This window comes from Lichenostomus cassidix, chromosome 2 (genome assembly GCF_008360975.1).
Source record: "Lichenostomus cassidix isolate B80296 chromosome 2, HeHo_3.0, whole genome shotgun sequence".
Classification (NCBI taxonomy): domain Eukaryota; kingdom Metazoa; phylum Chordata; class Aves; order Passeriformes; family Meliphagidae; genus Lichenostomus; species Lichenostomus cassidix.
In genome coordinates, this window is record NC_139482.1 from 79,822,409 (window position 1) to 79,841,012 (window position 18,604).

Here is an 18,604-nt window from a genome sequence, read left to right on the forward strand (position 1 = left end):
CCTTCTGCTTTCCTTTAATTTGATACTTACCTCTGTCAAATACCAACCCTACTGCTTTTTGTTGGTAGGCAGTAAAAGATCAGTTAATTCCAGCTCTCTCCTGGTAGTTGTTTTCTCTTATTTTTTGTTTGGCTCTCTATTTTAATACATGTTTTTTGTCATTTAGGTATGTATTCTTGGAGGCATGGCCTGGGTGTTCCCTGACACCTATGCCAAATATTCCAGATGCATTTTGTGCTTTTGTCTTTAAGAAATACCAGTCCTCCTTCCTTCTCCAGGCCTCTACCAGATGACTTCATTAAGCAGCCTTTTTAACTTTAAATAATTTACCTAAATTTAAAAACTAAAAAAATTTTTAAATAAATATTAATAGAGATGCAAACTTGTTGTTCTTTAAAAAAATCCTCTTTCTCAGTCTCACTTTTTTTCCCACCTATAAAAGACTTGTATAAAACAAATGAAAAATTTAAACCCCTAGGAACTAGCCTTTCTTGCCCTGAAGGCTGCTAAAATTATCACAATTATTCAAGCAGACCTAACTGTTGACAGAAGTTTTTGTTTGTTTTATATAGCTACTGTATTTCATTTAGAAACTACTAAAAATACAATCATCTTGGAGACCATCTGCTTAAAATGACAGTGAATACTAGGGCTAAATTTTCAAACTTTTTTCTTGCTTTGTTCATTATCTCTCCAAAAACTGGTTACATAACAAACTCAGTATTCAGTGCTAAGGCTTTCTTTCCTGAATTGATTTTCTACTTACATCCACTGTGCACACATCCATTTGCAACAAGTATTCATACCTCACTCATATGCTGACTTGTTTTTTTGGGAGATCAGAGGGTAAAAGTAGGGAGAGTCTTGTTTCCGTACGTAAATACCATGTAAAGACTGCCAGTTCCTCAGAACAATTAACTGTTCCTTTGATGAAGGGACCTTTTTCCTTTTGTCCCCTTGTTTCCTGTTCTGTCCTGGATTCCAGGACATGAGGAAGAACTTGACCTGGTAGTTAAGAGCCCATAATGTACTACTGCACATAATGGGCCTTTTGTTTAGTTGGTTTTTGGTTGGTTTGGTTGAGTAATACATATGTTGTGAAGGAATAAATTTCCTTTTGGAGAGAATTTGTTGATAGAAGTTCCCACACTTCGACATGTAGTTATTTGCTGTAAAACAGCTCATTTCAAATGTTCCCCCTCATTCTCTTGTCATACAAGCTACTTTCTTCTGGTGTTTTGTATCATCTCCAAAATACCAACACCTGCATTTGGCATCTAGGATTGAAAACGAGAATAAATCAGAAGTGGAGTTAGGACAATTAATTTGTCCTCAGTAAGGTTACTGGATTTTGCTTTCATATTTTTATTTAAACAAAAAAAATCTGGAAGATGTCTTTGGTTTGTTTAGAGCCATTTATATAGAAGGTAGGTCTAGTAAGTTTGAAGAACCTGTTAGGAAGTGTTAACAATGTTAATTGGAAGAAAGCAAATACAAGAGGAAGCTAACCTGTCAGATAACACTGTTTCTATGACCTTTCCAATTTAAACAGAAAAAACAGTGCACTCAACCAATGAATCCTTTCCTTTTCCCCTTTAACAGAGTCATGGTAAGCTTGAAATATGAAGTTCGCAATCTTCAGCTACTGCAGTTTGTAGCCTTCCCTAATACCTTTTACAATGTTCTCTAACTTTTCAAAATATCAATTAAATGTTAAAATTTTCTTGAACCTATGCAGATGTCTCTTGTAGAGGTTTCCAACAGTCTACATCATCTAAAAATTCATTGGAATAGTCCATATGTGATTTCGTACTACATCTTTATAATTTCTTTGTATTAAATGTTTTAAGTGAATTTTAATATTCATGAGTTAACTTACATTTTGTCAGAAGAGAAATAATCAATGAAATTCTGAGTGTATTTTTTACATCTCATCTTCATATTGTGGATCTCTATAAAGATACAATTGAAATGACAACTCTCAATCTGGCAAACGTCACATATGAGAAGAGAACAGACAATCCCTCTGTTCATTATTATTGTAAAATGAGTTCCTTCCCTGAAATGTCATGGAGGACTGTTGTATTTAAAGTGTGCTTGGGACAGATTGCCGAGAATTCCCCTAGTGACGTATACTTGGCCTCAGTGCAGAAAAATCCCTGTAATTTAGGAAGGAGACTGATGATCAGGATTATTTTTTCCAAATATTATTACTGGACTTTGCAACAGGTCTAGCAGGGGTTTTTTTGGGCAATGAGGTCCCAGGTGATCATGGTAACTGCAACAGAGAACTTTTTTACAAGCTACCTCTTTGTCTTCATTTCCCTTTGTTAGCTTAAACATGTACCACTAGATGGAAGATGATCAAAATATTTATATGGCAAAGAAAAACAGTTCTTGGGGAAAAGATTGCTAAGTCTATCATGCAGAGTGGCTGTATGTATCTCTGCTTTTTGGGACACAAAATCCAAAGCCTTTTTCATAAATGATTTTACCCTTAAACACAGAGTGGAAAAATTCACCTGAAATAACAGATTGATTTTAAGTTCAGGTCTGGAAGCTGCAGAATACCCACTGGGACTTGTTCAACATACTTGGATTCAGTTCTTTTATGTGATTCTAATGGCATTTCATGTTTTTTGGATTAAAGTAGAGTGCAATGACTGAGTGCTCAAGTAGAGCCAGAAATGTGTAAGAGTTTTACATTGACTGAATCTGAAAAAAAAAATCCAAATTAAAGACAAATTGGTAATTGTTTTCTATATAAGATAACAATTTTTATTACACAGAAATAGCAATGAGTAAAAAGGACTTTTTTACAAATAAGCATTTCATAGAAATCCATTTGTGGTGATATGTGCCTGTATTTTCTTTCTTTTTCTATATTAAGATTTCATATAGCCTTTTTATTTAGGAAAGTTCATCAGTTAAATAACTGATTCCACAAAGTTACTTCTTCTAGTTATAATTTGTATCATTCTTTCTCCAAAGAAGTAGAGGTTAAAATGAAAAATAGCTTCATATTTGATTTTAATGTTTGCTTTGATAATAATGCGGTGAAAATATTTTATTTAGACATTTCTATTTTCTTCACTGAACCCACTGTTACCACATTTATCCACTAATAGCAGAATTTTTGATGAATCTTTTGTATTTACTTTCACACAGAGAGTTTGGATGGCGGGATCCAGAGCTTCCAGAAGTTATACAGATGTTACAGCATCAATTTCCCTCAGTACAGTCGAATGCTGCAGCCTACTTACAACACCTCTGTTTTGGAGACAATAAAATAAAAGCAGAGGTAAGATTTATGAACTTTTTCTTTCAGCAGTGTAGCTGTCTGCTATTTATCATCAACCATTATTTATGTGTGGTTTAAAGACTTACAAGAGACATAATGGATATATGCCTGAACCCATTTTACTAAAGCTTTTACTTAAGTCACTTGTTACTGCTACAGAAAGTAAAAAATGCATAAAATATTGTTGTGCATGATTGTTTCATTTTCTTTGGAATATTTTGATTGATTGCACACCATTTAAATTCTGTATCATAGTTGTTCAGTAATCAGCTAGTGGTGTAGTCTTGATCTCACTGAAACATATGGGCATTTCCTTAGGGTTCTCTAAGAGGCGTCTGCACACTGAATACAAACACAGAATATGAAAATTGAGCAAAAAGGTTCTAAATGGAAGCCTCCTTTAATGCATAATTATGTGAATAAGTTTAATTTCACTGGGTTTGCATCTTGAATGGTTCTCTTTGGTCTATGATCTTGGAATTCAATGCAGATTGTATCTAAAATGTAATTCAGACATCAATATAAAGCTTGTTCTGTACCTGTAGCTGACAGGTACTTCTGGCTTGTTTGCTCCCTGTGGCTAATGGGACCAGCGCAGCTTTTGGCACAAGTAAAACAGAAGGAAGGCAGCTCTGAGGGATCTGACAAACACACAGCAGTCAATTAAAATTGAATGAGTGAAGCTGTTACCAGCTCCAGCTGCCTCCCCTGGCCGGCTCAGAGATATTGCTAATCAGGGACATGTGGTGTGCACATAAATCTGTGCCTGTACTGGCACCTTTTAGCCTGGCATGTAAAGGTAAAATGATATCAAGATCTGCTGTTGCTTATTTGTCAGAACTGTGCAGTGATGCCTGCTTGCTGGTGCTTCATCTTCCTCACCCTCAGCACAAACCACTCTGTGGATCTATCCTGCTGTAGAGCTTTCCTTTCCAGGCTTTTTCATGCTGAGGAAATTCCTTAGTGAGTAAGCATGTAGTTTGCTGGCATTGGCAGAACTGCTCTGTTTGCATACATCACCTCAAACATCTTGAAAATAGTAATAAAAAATATTTACATGAGTGTTAAAGTGAGGAATGTTTGTGCACTTGAGAATAGAACTCTGGTACAGGTAACACTAAAAATTTTAACTGCACTCTCTCTGTACTTGACTGTCATCCTCATTCAGAAATTAGTTTTTCAGTAAAAGAAGTGATTAATCTCTGAGAAAGGCAGTTAAATTATTAGAGCAGTTTATTCACTGCACAATTTCTGCTGCCTCCTGTTAGCCATAGATTGAGAGTCCTCAAGTAGCTGTCCCGTTTGAGGGAAGCAGATGCTTTAATTTTTGTTGCTAACCATTCAGAAAAAAAGGTGTCTGATCACTGTTGATCCCACCCATCTCAGCAGTACATCAGCCTTTGTACGCTTGAAGCCCATGAGCTGGAAGGGTGGAGGTAAGTAAATAAAACAGTGGAGCACTGGGCAGCATTCTGAGCTTCTTCTGTGAAAAAGGACAGCAGATAAAACAAGGATTCCCCCACTTAATTTGTTTTTATTCAGGACTTTTATGTGTAATATGTAAACTGTGATGGAAACAAACCAAAACACCTTCCTTAAAATAGTTCATCTGAGAACATGCTTTCAAACTTCTGGTACTTCGGATTTTTGTAAGACAACAAAATAATGGCACACATTTTCTAATGCTTTGTGGGGCTTTTCTGACTAAAACACCCAGTATTATCAAACTATTTTAACTGTATCTATCTGTGTACCATCCTATATTATTTAATGATAAGTCCTGTTGTGTTTAGGTCATGACTCAGCAAGGCACTTGAAACATTTTCTGTGTTTGTTTGTTTGTTGGGATCAGGGTCTACCCAAATGGCTCAGTAGTGTTCCTAGGGCCTGCTGGATCTTCCACTGGATCACACTTTCTCAAGGAACCTTTTGGGTTACAGTACAAAACCCCATTCATAAGGGCATATCACAACTGATATCCCAGGTTCTTTCTAGGTTTATATCCAGCCAGAGGAATTTGAGGGGTCCTGTTAAACCTGCCTGGGACAATTCCCATGGTAAGTGTTAAGGATGTACCTGAATTATGAGTTGAACTAACACCTAAATAACAGAAACTGATACCAAAATTTTCTGCAAAGTGTTTGGGATGTAGTCGTGTATTGTGGCCAGCTCTCTGTCTGAGAATGACCACATTTAATATCTAATTCCTTCTTCATGGATAGCAGCATTCCAGTCCTGCTGCATGTGGTTGCAGGGAACCCTGCCAGCTCTGACACAAAGAAAAGAAGCACCAGGATGCATCAGTATTTTACTTGCAATCTCTTGAGATTACAGAGCAGAAAAATTTTTAAATATTGAAAAAAATTCTTTTGAAGCAGAGAAAACTGCTCTTCGACCAAATACCTCAGTTTAATATAGCAAAGAACTTGGGCTAAAGAGAAAAAACCATGTTGGTGGTCCTCCAAATCCTAGAGAAAGGACAAACATAGAAATGTGTAAGTAAAGAATGCTGCTGATGTTTTGTGTGCCTGAGAGGCATTGAGGAAAGCAAATTGAATTCACTAAATAATTTGTTAAGTGTTAATCTTTAATGTACACTTGAACATGCACACACAGAAAAAATAATATTACCCAACAATTTATTTTATTTACCTGGTTATATTGAATTTGAAATGTAATGCAGTTGTTAAAGTTTCAACTCTGGAGTTTTCTGGGAAAAAAGTTCTCGTACCTTTATTGCTATTGAGCATCAAGTAGTCTCACTGCAGTTAATGACTATTTCATCCAGAGTTTCTGGAAATAACTGTTCTGAAATTCCTTTTTTTTAATTATTCTTTTAAGCATGATTTATCCTGTATCGCCTATCCAAAAAGATGATTAATGATCTGTCCTTTGAACCCTACTATTCTTTCAGTCTTCCAGTTTTGTTTTTGTATAGTAGCAACTTGTCCTACTCTCATAAATCAGTGGGATATGTATAAAATTTCTCTTCATGCATTTGGTAGGACAGAGGCCTACCTTACACTCCTTTTATGGAAGAGTGTCAACTAAAATTTAGACAGAAATAGAAAATAGCAGCTGTGACTATATGCATTTCTGAGATTCTTTGTACCTTTTATGGTTTTCCCGTTATGTTTTTATCTTCTAAAATGTTTCTATTTCTGTCACTGAAGTGAGGAACACTACCCTTGCTTCCTCTGTCCCCTACCCAAGAAAAGGAAGTGGAAATGCTCTTTAGAAAACAACTGAGAAGAAGATAGTCAGAAATATTTGCTGTATGGCTAGGGAAACTAGAGCTATTTTTCTCTTCATAATCATGTTCTTTATGATAAGTGTTATTTCTAAAGCACGCTGATCACAAGTTTGCTTATGAATTTGGTTATGACACTGGAAATGTACCTTTATTGCTGCATCAGCGTAAATGTCCCACTCAGTCACACGTAGCACTGAGGTCTGCAAATCCCATGTTCCAGCTCCAAGGACTTTCAAACAAAGTTGGTGACTGTTGTGAAGATGTCCCAGGCTGGGTACTAAGGCTTCAGAAGTCATTTACTTTTTCACAAAAAAACCCAACTTTTGGAGGGAGTTAGGTTTTATATTTCTAGCAGAATTTGTATTTTTCCCCCTCCAGCCCTGATCACAGCAGAACAGCAATAGGTAAATGCAATAAACACTGACCATTGATAAAGATGATGGTGTTATTTCTTGCAGGTGGTGCCACTTCTATGCTGATAAAAACTATTCAGGGCTAGTCTTTATTTCAAAGTACAATTCTAACTGCTGCTCTAATCTGAAAGTTTTTCACAAATGCTACTCCTGAGTCTGCTTAAGTCTTGCTGACTGTAGGGCAGGTGTTCTGCATGCTCTCAGTAGTGCTTCTCATTCTCTGCCTTTATTCCCTGTGCTGGGTGAAGCAGACATTATTATGTGGTGAAGCAGACATTAAAGTGGAGTTGAAGAAATTGGATTATTTTTGCTAATATTTGATAGTTAGATTTTTCATCTCCTTTTGAACACTGACCAGTCGTCACTGTAGGTCTCACATATGCAGAAGGGGACATAGGGATGCAGAAGTCTAAAGATTGTAAAAATTACCAGGCAGCCCATTATAGTTAGGCATAATAATCCTGAAATTCAGAATTTCAAAATACTTCAGTAATTCCTTGTATAAATTATTCTTTCACTGGTGACATTGAGGAATGTAACAAAAAGGCAAAAGGGAATGAGGGAAGAAGTTTTGATCAGATATTTGAAGGCAAATGAAAAGCTGATGAGGCAGAAGAGCACAAGGAGACCCTTTCAGATGGCATTTTCTCCTCAGGAGAGGACTCTTACACCACAATGGTGAGATTGTGAGCAGAGCCAGAGTAGATGCTCCTGGATGCCAAGAAGGAACAGACAGGGGATATTGAAAAAGAGAAGCATTTTAAAATACTCAGCAGAGAACATTTCTTTAAAAGAGCACATTCTATTAAACACAGCATTCATTCTTCCACAGCATTTTTTTCTTCCTATAATGACATTTTCCTCCTTTGTATGAGGTCACCATGTAAAAGGATTGAATAGTGCAGTTTCACACGCCAGCACCATTTTGCTCTCATGAAAAAGTGGCAGCCTGCCATCAGCTGCAAAGGTGTAACAGGTCACTCAGGGGTTTTGGCACCAATGATTCCCTTCCTCAAGATAAGAAATTAATTTTTGCCAGCAAAGTCACAACACTTGAGATTCTCCTCTCAGGAAAATAATTCAGAGATGCCAAATAAAAGAACTGCAACTGCTGAACTGTCCTGCCTGAAGCCTTCTCTTGCATCCTTAATAAATATTGCTGAATTGGACAATGTCCTCTTTATCTTGGAGAGCATTTCCATAGAGTCCCTTCAGAAGAAAACTATCAGTCCAGACACTATTACATGGAGTTCTGAAAACTGAGTGACAACATGCTGAAAGCAGTAATTTTCCCAACTCACAGAAGCCTATCATTCACATTAATTCTGTCATTAAACTAAAAGTGTTTCTACATCTTCCTCTGTAAGTTCTTTAGAGTGTGCCCAGCCCCCTTTCAGCATGGTACCCTGCTTGTTCTCATGTCAGGCAGTGGACATAAACTCCGTTAGCCTCTTGTTTATCTTCATTGTAATACACATAGTTGCAATATTGTAGTAACTTTGGTGTCATCCATTGTACTGCTAGATTCGTGATGGTCAAGGATTCATACATGCTTGTTTCTAGCAGGAAATACTTGCACTTAGTATGGGGTGATGGAGAAACAGTCCATAATGTTGCTTTTAGACAGGCTGACTGACAGAAATGTTCATAATATTTAAAGGATCTGGAAGAGGGGTTGGAAGTGCTGACATCATCCTCAGCGAGTATCTTGATTTGATTTCTACAGTGTTCTGCGAGGTTCCCCTCTGTTTCCATAAGGATTGTCAGGGAAAACAGAGTATCTTGCCATGTTGTGGGCTTGGGGAAGAGAGTTCCTGGAAAAGCTGGAACACTGCCCATAAGAAAAGGGCCCATCTACCCAGTGTTGATCGACAGCAGCTGAACATGAGCCAGTGTGTGCCTGGGTGGCCAAGAAGGCCAGTGGCATCCTGGCCTGGATCAGCAATAGTGTGGCCAGCAGGACCAAGACAGGGATTGTCCTCCTGTAATTGGCACTGGTGAGGCTGCACCTTGAGTGCTGTGTTCAGTTCTGGGCCACTCACTACAAGAAAGACATCGAGGCACTATAGCATGTCCAGGGAAGGGCAACAGAGCTGGTGAAGGGGGCTTTGTATTGTAGATGCGGCACTTAGGGACATAATTTAGTGATGATCTTGGCAATGCTAGGTTAGTGATTGGACTCAATGACCTTAGAGGTCTTTTCTAACCCAAATGACTGTGTTCTTCTTTTTTATCGTATGTGTTTGAATAATTTTAGGTCTGCATTCACTTTCGCATACATAGCCTTGCTCTTCTCCTTTTCCCTCTAAAATCGGTTCAGTTAAAGGCTGGAATTTGGCTTGTACACTGATGATACTGTCAGTTTTCCATTAAAGACATTATGAGAACTCCTTTAATCTCTGCATGCGAGAAGATATAGACATAGTATTTAATTTAAATGAAGTATCTCACAGGTGATACGGAAAAGTAACGTAGTAATTGCAGAGAGACTCTACAGCATTTGTTGAGAGTGTATTTTAGTGCAGACAACACCTGCATATTTTCAGAGAAATTATTCTTCCCTGTTTGGTTATAAACATTTTGTTAGTATTTTGATAACCGTAATTTTCATGTGTTAAAACAACTCTATGGGTAAAATCTCACAGTTGGTGGAATACTCCCTTCAATGGCTTCACAAGGAATTTCCTATTGCAATGATGATTTTTATGTGAAAAGGTGCCTGCCTGTACCTGATTACTAAAATGAACACTTAGACATTCATGCTTTTACCTACCTGTGTTTCAATTACTGCAATACAGTTTGTGTGTTTCCCCCCATCACCCTGGTCAGCTGCATTCATCTCTGCAGGTAGATGTCAAGCAGTCCATTTTCAATACACTTTCTGTGTAGTTCTACTGGTATAAATTACTCAAATGAAGTAAAGCAGCACCCAGTGGCATACTCAAAAACAGTCTTTATGTAAGAATTTTTTTTTTCATTTTCTAAAGCCTCATTGATAAAGATTTTACAAGACTTACCTTTTGGGTTCTTACTGATCTCTAGTCAGTTTTCTAAGAAGTCAATCAACAGATGGGGTGTTGTTTTGCAATAGAAGTTGGGACTTTTCATTAATAGTTTATTTACTGTCAGATAATCAAAGACAAAATGCTGGTTTTTTGGGGTTTTTTATACTTTACTTTCAAAGTATTTTTGGAAATGGTCCTTTGATTTTGTAAATGTGCTCTAGTTTGCATTGTTGAAATAGTTGTTCCAACAAGGCTTTCTACTCTTTGCATGCTGTCATTCAAGGGTATGATTTTACACTGAAAAAAAGTTAGGTGTAACTTCCATGCAGAACCATCAACAACACCAGGGAGTCTTAGTCTTCACAGTAAGACAAAGAAGACAAGGCATACAAATAGATTTATGATCACTTCTTTTCCCACTACATTCAACATTTTTGTTCTTTAGCATGGGAAATGCCATTTTTCATTCCATGTCAGAATTTATTTATATTTTGAAGTTAGTTTTCCAAAGAGCTTTTGAAGTAGTCATACTTCAAGAATGTATTTCAACCAATAGAGGTTACACTGTTACAGTATTTGTGGTACTGCTGCATATATCTTACGTGAGAAGTAACTGCAAAGTGTGAAATAACTCACCTGTAATTACTAGACGACACTTGGTCAGCTGGGGGGTTGAGAATTACAAAACCAAACTGTGAAAAGCGCAGTTAATTTGATCAGTTTGGGTATCCATTATTGTAGCTTTCTCTGGCATATCTGTGACTCAAATACACTCTTACCATTCCGTGACACACAAAAAAAAAATATCACATATTTACTTTTCATTATCATCAGACAGAGAAGAGAAAGTGGTAAATATGTGAGGGGACACAAATGATGAACGGGTTAAGTAAAAGCTGTAAACATGAATGTGCTTGAAATAAAAAGAGTTTATACTGAAAGCATTTGACTAAGTTTCAAGCCCTTGCTCCATATTTAGCCCTGTAGGATGATGGGCACTCCTGTAAATGGGGATGTTAATTTTATTCTTCTTTGATTATTTCCATTTATTCTTCTTAAGGGTGATAAGTTGGCAACACCCCGTCAATATCAACTCCTACGTGGCTTCAGGTTAAAAACATTAGTGAAGGCTGTTCTGTGTCGCGGTATGACCCCAGCCAGCAGCTAAACCCCACGCAGCCACTCGCTCACTTCCCCACAGTGGGATGGAGGAGAAAAACGGAAGGGTAAAAGTGAAAAAACTCAAGGGATGAGATAAAGACAGTTTAATAAGGAGAGCAAAAGCCACACGCACAAGGAAAGCAAACCAAGGAATTAATTCACCACAGCAAAACAAGGAACTTCCTGTTCCACCAGTTTGTATGTGCAGTTTGCCTGGCATCGTGTACCTTGTGGCATTCTTGCAATCCCACTAATTTGAAGTGCCATATACAGGCTGAAGATACCTTTTCCCCTGTCATTTTGGAAGATTTGTAAAACACAGACCTGGGACAGCTGAAAGATGAATCCTTTTTTTGTTCAAAATAGAAATTATGTCCTTTTTTCCCCTCACCTTCTTTCCACAGAAAACTTTTTTAAAGCAATATTTGTTTTTTGCTATTGCTGCTTGGTTTTGATTTTCTTTTCTTTTTTTTAATCCCATCTCCTGACCTTTGCAACCAGTCATGAGCACTCTGCTCTCTCCCATTTTATTAATTCCAGCAGTCAGTAGCTTGAGTTCTCTTTCTCTGTTAAGGCAGGCAGATATAAATGGTTTGTTTCTCCAGAGTAATGCAATGACATCTGCTCTTCAAGCTCTTCTCTATTGATAGGTGTACAAGAGAGTTTATATGACAGCATTTCAGTAACTACAGTGCCAGTTTGAAGTGGCTAATATGTCTGCTCTAGATGTGCCTTTATGCCATCTCCATGATACCTTCTCTCCTCTAGTTTGAATTGTGTGAATCAAAGAAGCATTATTTCATTGCAAATATTACAAGCCTGTGGCTGCACATTTTTCCTCTTTTAATATTAACTGAAACGGGTGAGGCAGAAATGGCTACATTGATCTTGACACAATAGTGTACGTTAACACTGTTAAGACCATCTAAATCCTACTGGTCTTAATTAGAATGCTAATTAAAACCCAGTTTCATTCACCTCAGGTATTATAACTATGTTTCTCTCTCAGTCTAGAGAGCAGCACTGAGTTACTAAATAATATTTATGAGAGTATATAGTTCTATTTCTTTGCTTGCTAACACGTTGTCTTTAGTTTGCTAATAAATTCCAGAAAAATGGATAAAGTGGTAGGCCTTTTCACTTTCTCATAGGAAAAAAGCATAAAAGTGTACCTCCTCTCTGGTAATTAAATCTTATACTGATAGTCATGCTTTCAAAATAATTTCTGAATGCATTTCTGTGTTTACTTTTGCCATTTTACTTATGCAATACCATTTTCTGGTGTTTATCTCTTCTGATGAGAGAGTGCATCTCTGTTTTGTGCACAGTCTTTACACTGATTAAGACTGAGTATTAGTGAGTGTCACTGAGTGCTGTGCTGTGTCCCCATAATATGTGCTTTCTGTAGCACAGAAGTGGCATTTGACACTCCGGGATCCCTCTGGGATAATTTAACCACGGTTATTCTTGATTTCATCATCAGGATACTGTTCCTGAATTACAATAATGATTTACTGTGTACCTGGCTTATATTTCATTTGATTTAAGATTAGGAAAATGTTCCAGTTGTTAATAAATTAATTAATGACAAGCCCCACAGGAGTAACATTTGCTTAGAAGGTGGAAAGGAAGATGTAGGATGTTAAGTTGGATCTTAACTGAAGTTAACACTTTGCAGCAAAGTAGTGGCAGATTGCTGGGGCCAGCTCTTGTCTTCCAATCCTCTGCTCTGCTAAGGGTCTTGATGAATACTTTGGGTTAATGATATCCACATTGCATAATTATTTATTTTGAAAAAAAGCCTCAGTCATGTAAAGTCACATGATTTTAAAAAGAAGTAAGCACAGGAGTGTATTATTTCATAAATGTAATGGAACATCTGGTTCTGGTTGGGATTTTTCAAGTTAACACTAGATAAACAAAAATTACACATTTTTCTTGCCTGTTTTCTGTTGTTTTGTAACATACCGTACCATTCTTTTTCATCTTGAAAAAAGACTGAGTCAAGCAAATATACATGGTGACTGAAAACATGATTTTACAAAAACGTGGGCTTAATACTGAGAATGTGTATTGGTATTTTCATCTCAACACTGCTTGGCACTGCTTTCATGTTTCTCCCCACCCACTGTCCAGTTATTTTCTCTCCAGGGAAAAACCAAATGGATGATATTTTTCTCATTTTTCCAAGAAGTTTCTCTTAAAGGTTTTTCTATGATAGTAATAAGTAGTTAGCAACAATTATTTAGAGTGAAAGCAAGCAAAAATTTTAATTAGTTTTTGTAGTAGTAGTTAACAAATGTCCAAGTTCCATACAGATAATTGCAACTTTGCTCTTTGGACTATGCTGTATATTCACTACAGTGCAAACTGTTAGGAGCGTTCACAAACATATTTGGGATGCAGAATTTGACATCTGTTCTCTGCTGTTTAGGGTCCTGGCACTGCTCTTGTTGCAGGCTGAAGGGAGTGAGTGAGGTGAGGGCTTGTACAAGAACCTGTCTAGACCCCTGGTTTATCTGGGTTTAGCAATCCTACAGTGTCTGCCTCACTGGAGATGGGAATACTGGCTGAAGGTTTTCTATCTTTTTCAGCTCTGAGCAGTCAGAATAAGCACCTAGAAGAAAATTTTAGGCAATAAATTCAATAACCAAAAAAAATTCAGGTGAGAATATCTGGTGATAATGCTTTTCATGCAGTTATGAGAAGACAAAAAAAAGCAATATTATATGTGCAAGATGAATGCCTTTGTGCTACTTTCTGTGGTATGCAGCAGACACAGGAAGAACATTGCACTGTACTGTTCCTCTCTCCACAGGTCTTAGGAAAGCATGTTATAGTTGTATCAAAACATTTGCAAAAGCTGTATCTTTTGTATTTGAAAATATTAGGTGGTAGGGAAGGAGGGGTAATACACACTGAAAGACAGTGTCATTTGACATTGCTAGTATGACATTTTGAATGGGCAATAAATATATTTGTAGATTTTTCAAGCAGTATAATGTTCTACTGTATGTGCCATGGATTTCTTTCTGTTCATAACTCTACTGCCAATTGCTTCTCTGATTTATTAGGGTGATGTGTGAATGCAGAGGATTACTTTCCTATTGTAGAGCATATTTTTTTATTAATGTTCTCATCATCCAGCAAGCCCTAGTAAGAATTTGTGCACCATATATAGAAATAAAATAACCTAGATCCTTATCAATATCTGTAATTTGATGCTTTCTCACCATATCTTTACTAAAAAGGTTGGCAGCAAAATTATTTCAGTAAGGAAAATCATAGTCCTGATAAAAAGTACCTGCCAAATGAAACTTTCAAAGTAAAGACCATCAGTTCATCTTCAAAATGTGCTTAAAAATACAAAGAGATGGCTGTTGACAAGCTGCTGAGAATGGTTGCAGCAGAAGGCACAGATTTGTAGAGACATAAGAATACCTAAGGCTCTAAAACAGAAATGCCAGCCTTGAAACCAGTACGTGTGTATATATATACGTTTATTATAATACATATTCATATATATATCTATGTATATATAATTTTGTATATTGATCTGTGGGTATTACAAAGAGTATTAGCTACAAGGCAGGTGTTTACATGTGCTGACTTTTAATTAATTTATAAAACTCACGTAAGTGGGGAGATTGAGGAAAGATTCTGCAGTGCAGCTTTCTGCTCCACTGAAACTCCTAAATTACAGGTTGTAGCCTGCCTTTGTGATCTTAGACAAATATTTAAATTTTATGTGTCTGAGTTACAATTAGTAAAACTTCCTACCAAAGAGGGATGTTGTGAGAATGCATTCATGAGCTTTTGAGGCAGTAGTTTGCTCCCCAAATACTTAAAGACAGAATTCTCATGTGACTGAGACATTCCTTGAAGAATAATACATTGTTTCAAAGAAGAGAACAGCTCATGTTTAAATTGCAGTAGAGAATGTCCGGGGAGCAGAGGTCATGAGTTATGATGCTTGATGTAATAAATTGTAAATATATTTTTAATCTGAGAAGAGGCATGTTGTTTATTCTGTGGAGCAAACTCTCTGAGGGAGCTACAGCAAACATTGAAAAAGGAACTTTTTGAATTTCCAATTAGAGCTGGAATGTCAGATAGAGGTTTTCTGTTGTTTGGGCTTAAATGACTGAAAAAAAAATTTACTGTGGTCTTATTGGTGACCATCTTGTTCCTGGATGGCATTTGTGTTCATATTGACTAAATCCTACTTATGGTGTCCTTAACTGAATCAAATTAACTGCAGCTTCAGAAATTTTTGTCCAACCCAAAGGTGCTGTCCACTATTGCTGTTAATATATTTGAAGTAGTGACCTATTGCTTTCTCAAAAAAACCTACTTTTGCTTTACATTAAAAAAAAAAAAAAATTGAATATTCTTTATCTTGTTTAACTTCCTTAGATATCTGCTTATAGGAATACCAGGATGGTTTTAGTTGAAGTATATATGTCAGTTCTTTTCACCAAAAATAAACGTAAAACTTCATTCTCAAATAGATGCTTAATTATTTTTAAATACCAGAAAGTAAATGATCCAAACCCTTGGTGTTAATCATAATTTTTCATTTAATGTCAGACAGTACTAAATTAGTGCTTGAGTAATGCCAGTGTCTTTGCATCCTAAATTAATATTGCCATTGCATTGCATATAAAGTGCACACTGATGAACCTTCTTTACCATTGTGCAATTTTTTTATTGTTTTTTGAAAACAAAGACCGCGAATCAATATCACATAGTTACAATACCTACCGAGGGCTTTGGTATGTGTGTATCGTACCTTGTTTGTGTGTGTTCCTCAGTGTTAGTTTATAATGTAGGCCAGTGCAAATCTGTTAATTTTAGGAGATGCTGCTTTTAACAGTGGGATTGTAAATTGCTTTTCTGATGCCTTCACAGTCAGATGAGCACTTAGGGTCAGCTCTGTGCTTGCAGTTAGAAGTGTTACTTGGAAGATCCCACTAGTCCTTCATGATTAGATTAGGATACTTGTGTTGCCCTTCAAATGTAATATTTTTTCAAAGTATTAGTGTAAATGTTTTCCACTTATAGGTAACTCATGCCTAGCTTGGTTTTTGGGGTTTTTTTGTAAAATCTAAAACCACACTAAATCCTTGATTTATAATAGGTATAGCCTTCCTACCAAGCATGAAAAACAAAATGCGTCACAGAGCAGAATGCATTAAGGCTTACTGGCTGAGAAAGCAGCACATTTATTCATACCTTCCCAGGGCAGTTTTAGAACCTTGATTTTGATTCTCCTCCTGTTCAGAAAACAGTTTTGACCCTCTGTCAACCCCACACATAGATCCCAAAAATCTAAAGAGGTAACTTAAGAGACATGGGGAAAACCAAATCTGTACTCAGTAACAGAAATAACATACCTGCTCCCATAACAAAAGCTCCTGAATATTGACCTTGTGCTGTGCATCCTTGCATGTTTGTCCCGGGTTAATGATAAGACTCTCTCCTCCGAGAGCGAAGGGCCCCGACACCCCCTCCCCCACCCACAACTGAACCTCTTAGATGGAAGTGAAGAAAAAACTATTTATTTAACAAAACCACGCAGAGTGCCCTACAAGGCACAGGGGAAGGGGAAAAACAAGGTGAAAGGCAGTTATTCAACCTGATTAAAAAGTCCTTTTCTCAGACGCAGTCCCTCTCCTCCTCGCCCCCACCCGGGGCCGGGTGGAGCTCCCTGGAGAGCTCTGCTGTCCTCTGGCCCTCCTGGGTCTCCGGGTGGCAAAGCAGATCGAAGAGAAGGGGTCCAAACGAGGAAAACAGAAGAAGAATGGAAAAAACGGGAACAGAGCTCACTCCGACCCCCGTCCAGCACGCAGTCTCTGCCGGGCGACGAATCCTCCCCCGGAGCGAGGCTTGGAGAAAATGTTTTCAAAACAACCCGCGTTTCTCTCTGCGGCTGGGTGCAGTTAAAGAGACAGGACCACACATTTTTACACATTTTTTTTTTCTTTCTTGGGCATATAAGCCAACGATAGGGGATAAAGGATTATCATATCATCAATCCAAGACATTCCACCCCTTATTCCATAGCGTTGGCTTAAGGCCCACCTTAACATCTTCCAACTTCAAACACACACATATATATATACACCTATATACATACATACACACATACATATATACATATATACATATATACATATATACACATAACTATGTACAAATAATGTCACGAACGGTGAACGGTGGTATGTTGCCATCCCAACCTTACATGTGGCCTTCACCCAAAATTAAATTTCCCTGAGGGACACATTGTGTTTTTCCATCTTCCTGCATTATCCACCAAGTACACCCTGGTCCCTGGGCAAAGACAACCCCACGGATGGGTTTGTCTTCATGTGAGGCAGAATCAATCCAGACAGTTTTCCCTAACAAGCCTCTGGCATGTACTGCTGGGACCTTATCTCCATCCACTGTATGTAGAAGCTCAGATTGGGCAGGACCTGCTCGGTTGATGGAGCCTCGGGTATTGACTAACCAGGTGGCCTCTGCTAAATGTCGCTCCCAATTCTTATAAGTTCCCCCACCCAATGCCTTTAGGGTGGTTTTTAACAATCCATTATACCGTTCCACTTTGCCAGCGGCTGGTGCATGATAGGGAATGTGGTACACCCACTCAATGCCATGGTCTCTAGCCCAGTTGTTTATGAGGCTATTTTTAAAATGAGTTCCGTTATCTGGCTCAATTCTCTCAGGGGTACCATGCCTCCACAGGACTTGGTTCTCAAGGCCCAGGATGGTGTTACGAGCAGTGGCATGAGGCACAGGGTAGGTTTCCAGCCACCCCGTGGTGGCTTCTACCATTGTGAGCACATAGCGCTTGCCATGGCGGGTTTGAGGCAGTGTGATGTAATCAATCTGCCAGGCCTCTCCATACTTATATTTTGACCACCTTCCACCATACCACAGGGGTTTCACCCGCTTGGCTTGCTTGATGGCAGCACATGTTTCACAGTCATGGATAACTTGAGAGATGCAGTCAATGGTTAGATCCACCCCTCGGTCTCGTGCCCACTTATAGGTGGCATCTCTGCCCTGATGGCCTGAGGCATCATGGGCCCATCGAGCTAGGAATAAATCTCCTTTATGCTGCCAATCCAAGTCTACCTGGGACACCTGTATCTTTGCAGCCTGATCTACCTGTTCGTTGTTTCGGTGTTCCTCATTAGCTCGACTCTTGGGGACATGGGCGTCTACATGGCGGACCTTCACAGGTAGTCTCTCTGCCCGACTAGCGATGTCTTTCCACTCTTCAGCTGCCCAAATTGGTTTCCCCTACGCTGCCAACCAGCCTTCTTCCACTTTTCCAGCCAACCCCACAGAGCATTGGCTACCATCCATGAATCAGTATAAAGGTAGAGCTTTGGCCATTTCTCTCTTTCAGCAATGTCCAGGGCTAACTGAACGGCTTTGAGCTCAGCAAATTGGCTCGATC

General features: G+C 38.1%; 1 protein-coding gene across 5 annotated transcripts in view; it reads left to right on the forward strand.

The window, feature by feature from the left end:
* Positions 1-18,604, forward strand: part of CTNND2 (catenin delta 2) — a 638,189-nt gene that overhangs the window by 463,903 nt on the left and 155,682 nt on the right. For all 5 annotated transcript variants that reach the window (XM_085052133.1, XM_085052132.1, XM_085052134.1 and 2 more), the window contains one exon: positions 3,169-3,301. In XM_085052133.1, coding sequence (XP_084908259.1) covers positions 3,169-3,301 — 133 coding nt within the window. The remainder of the gene's footprint in view (positions 1-3,168; positions 3,302-18,604) is intronic.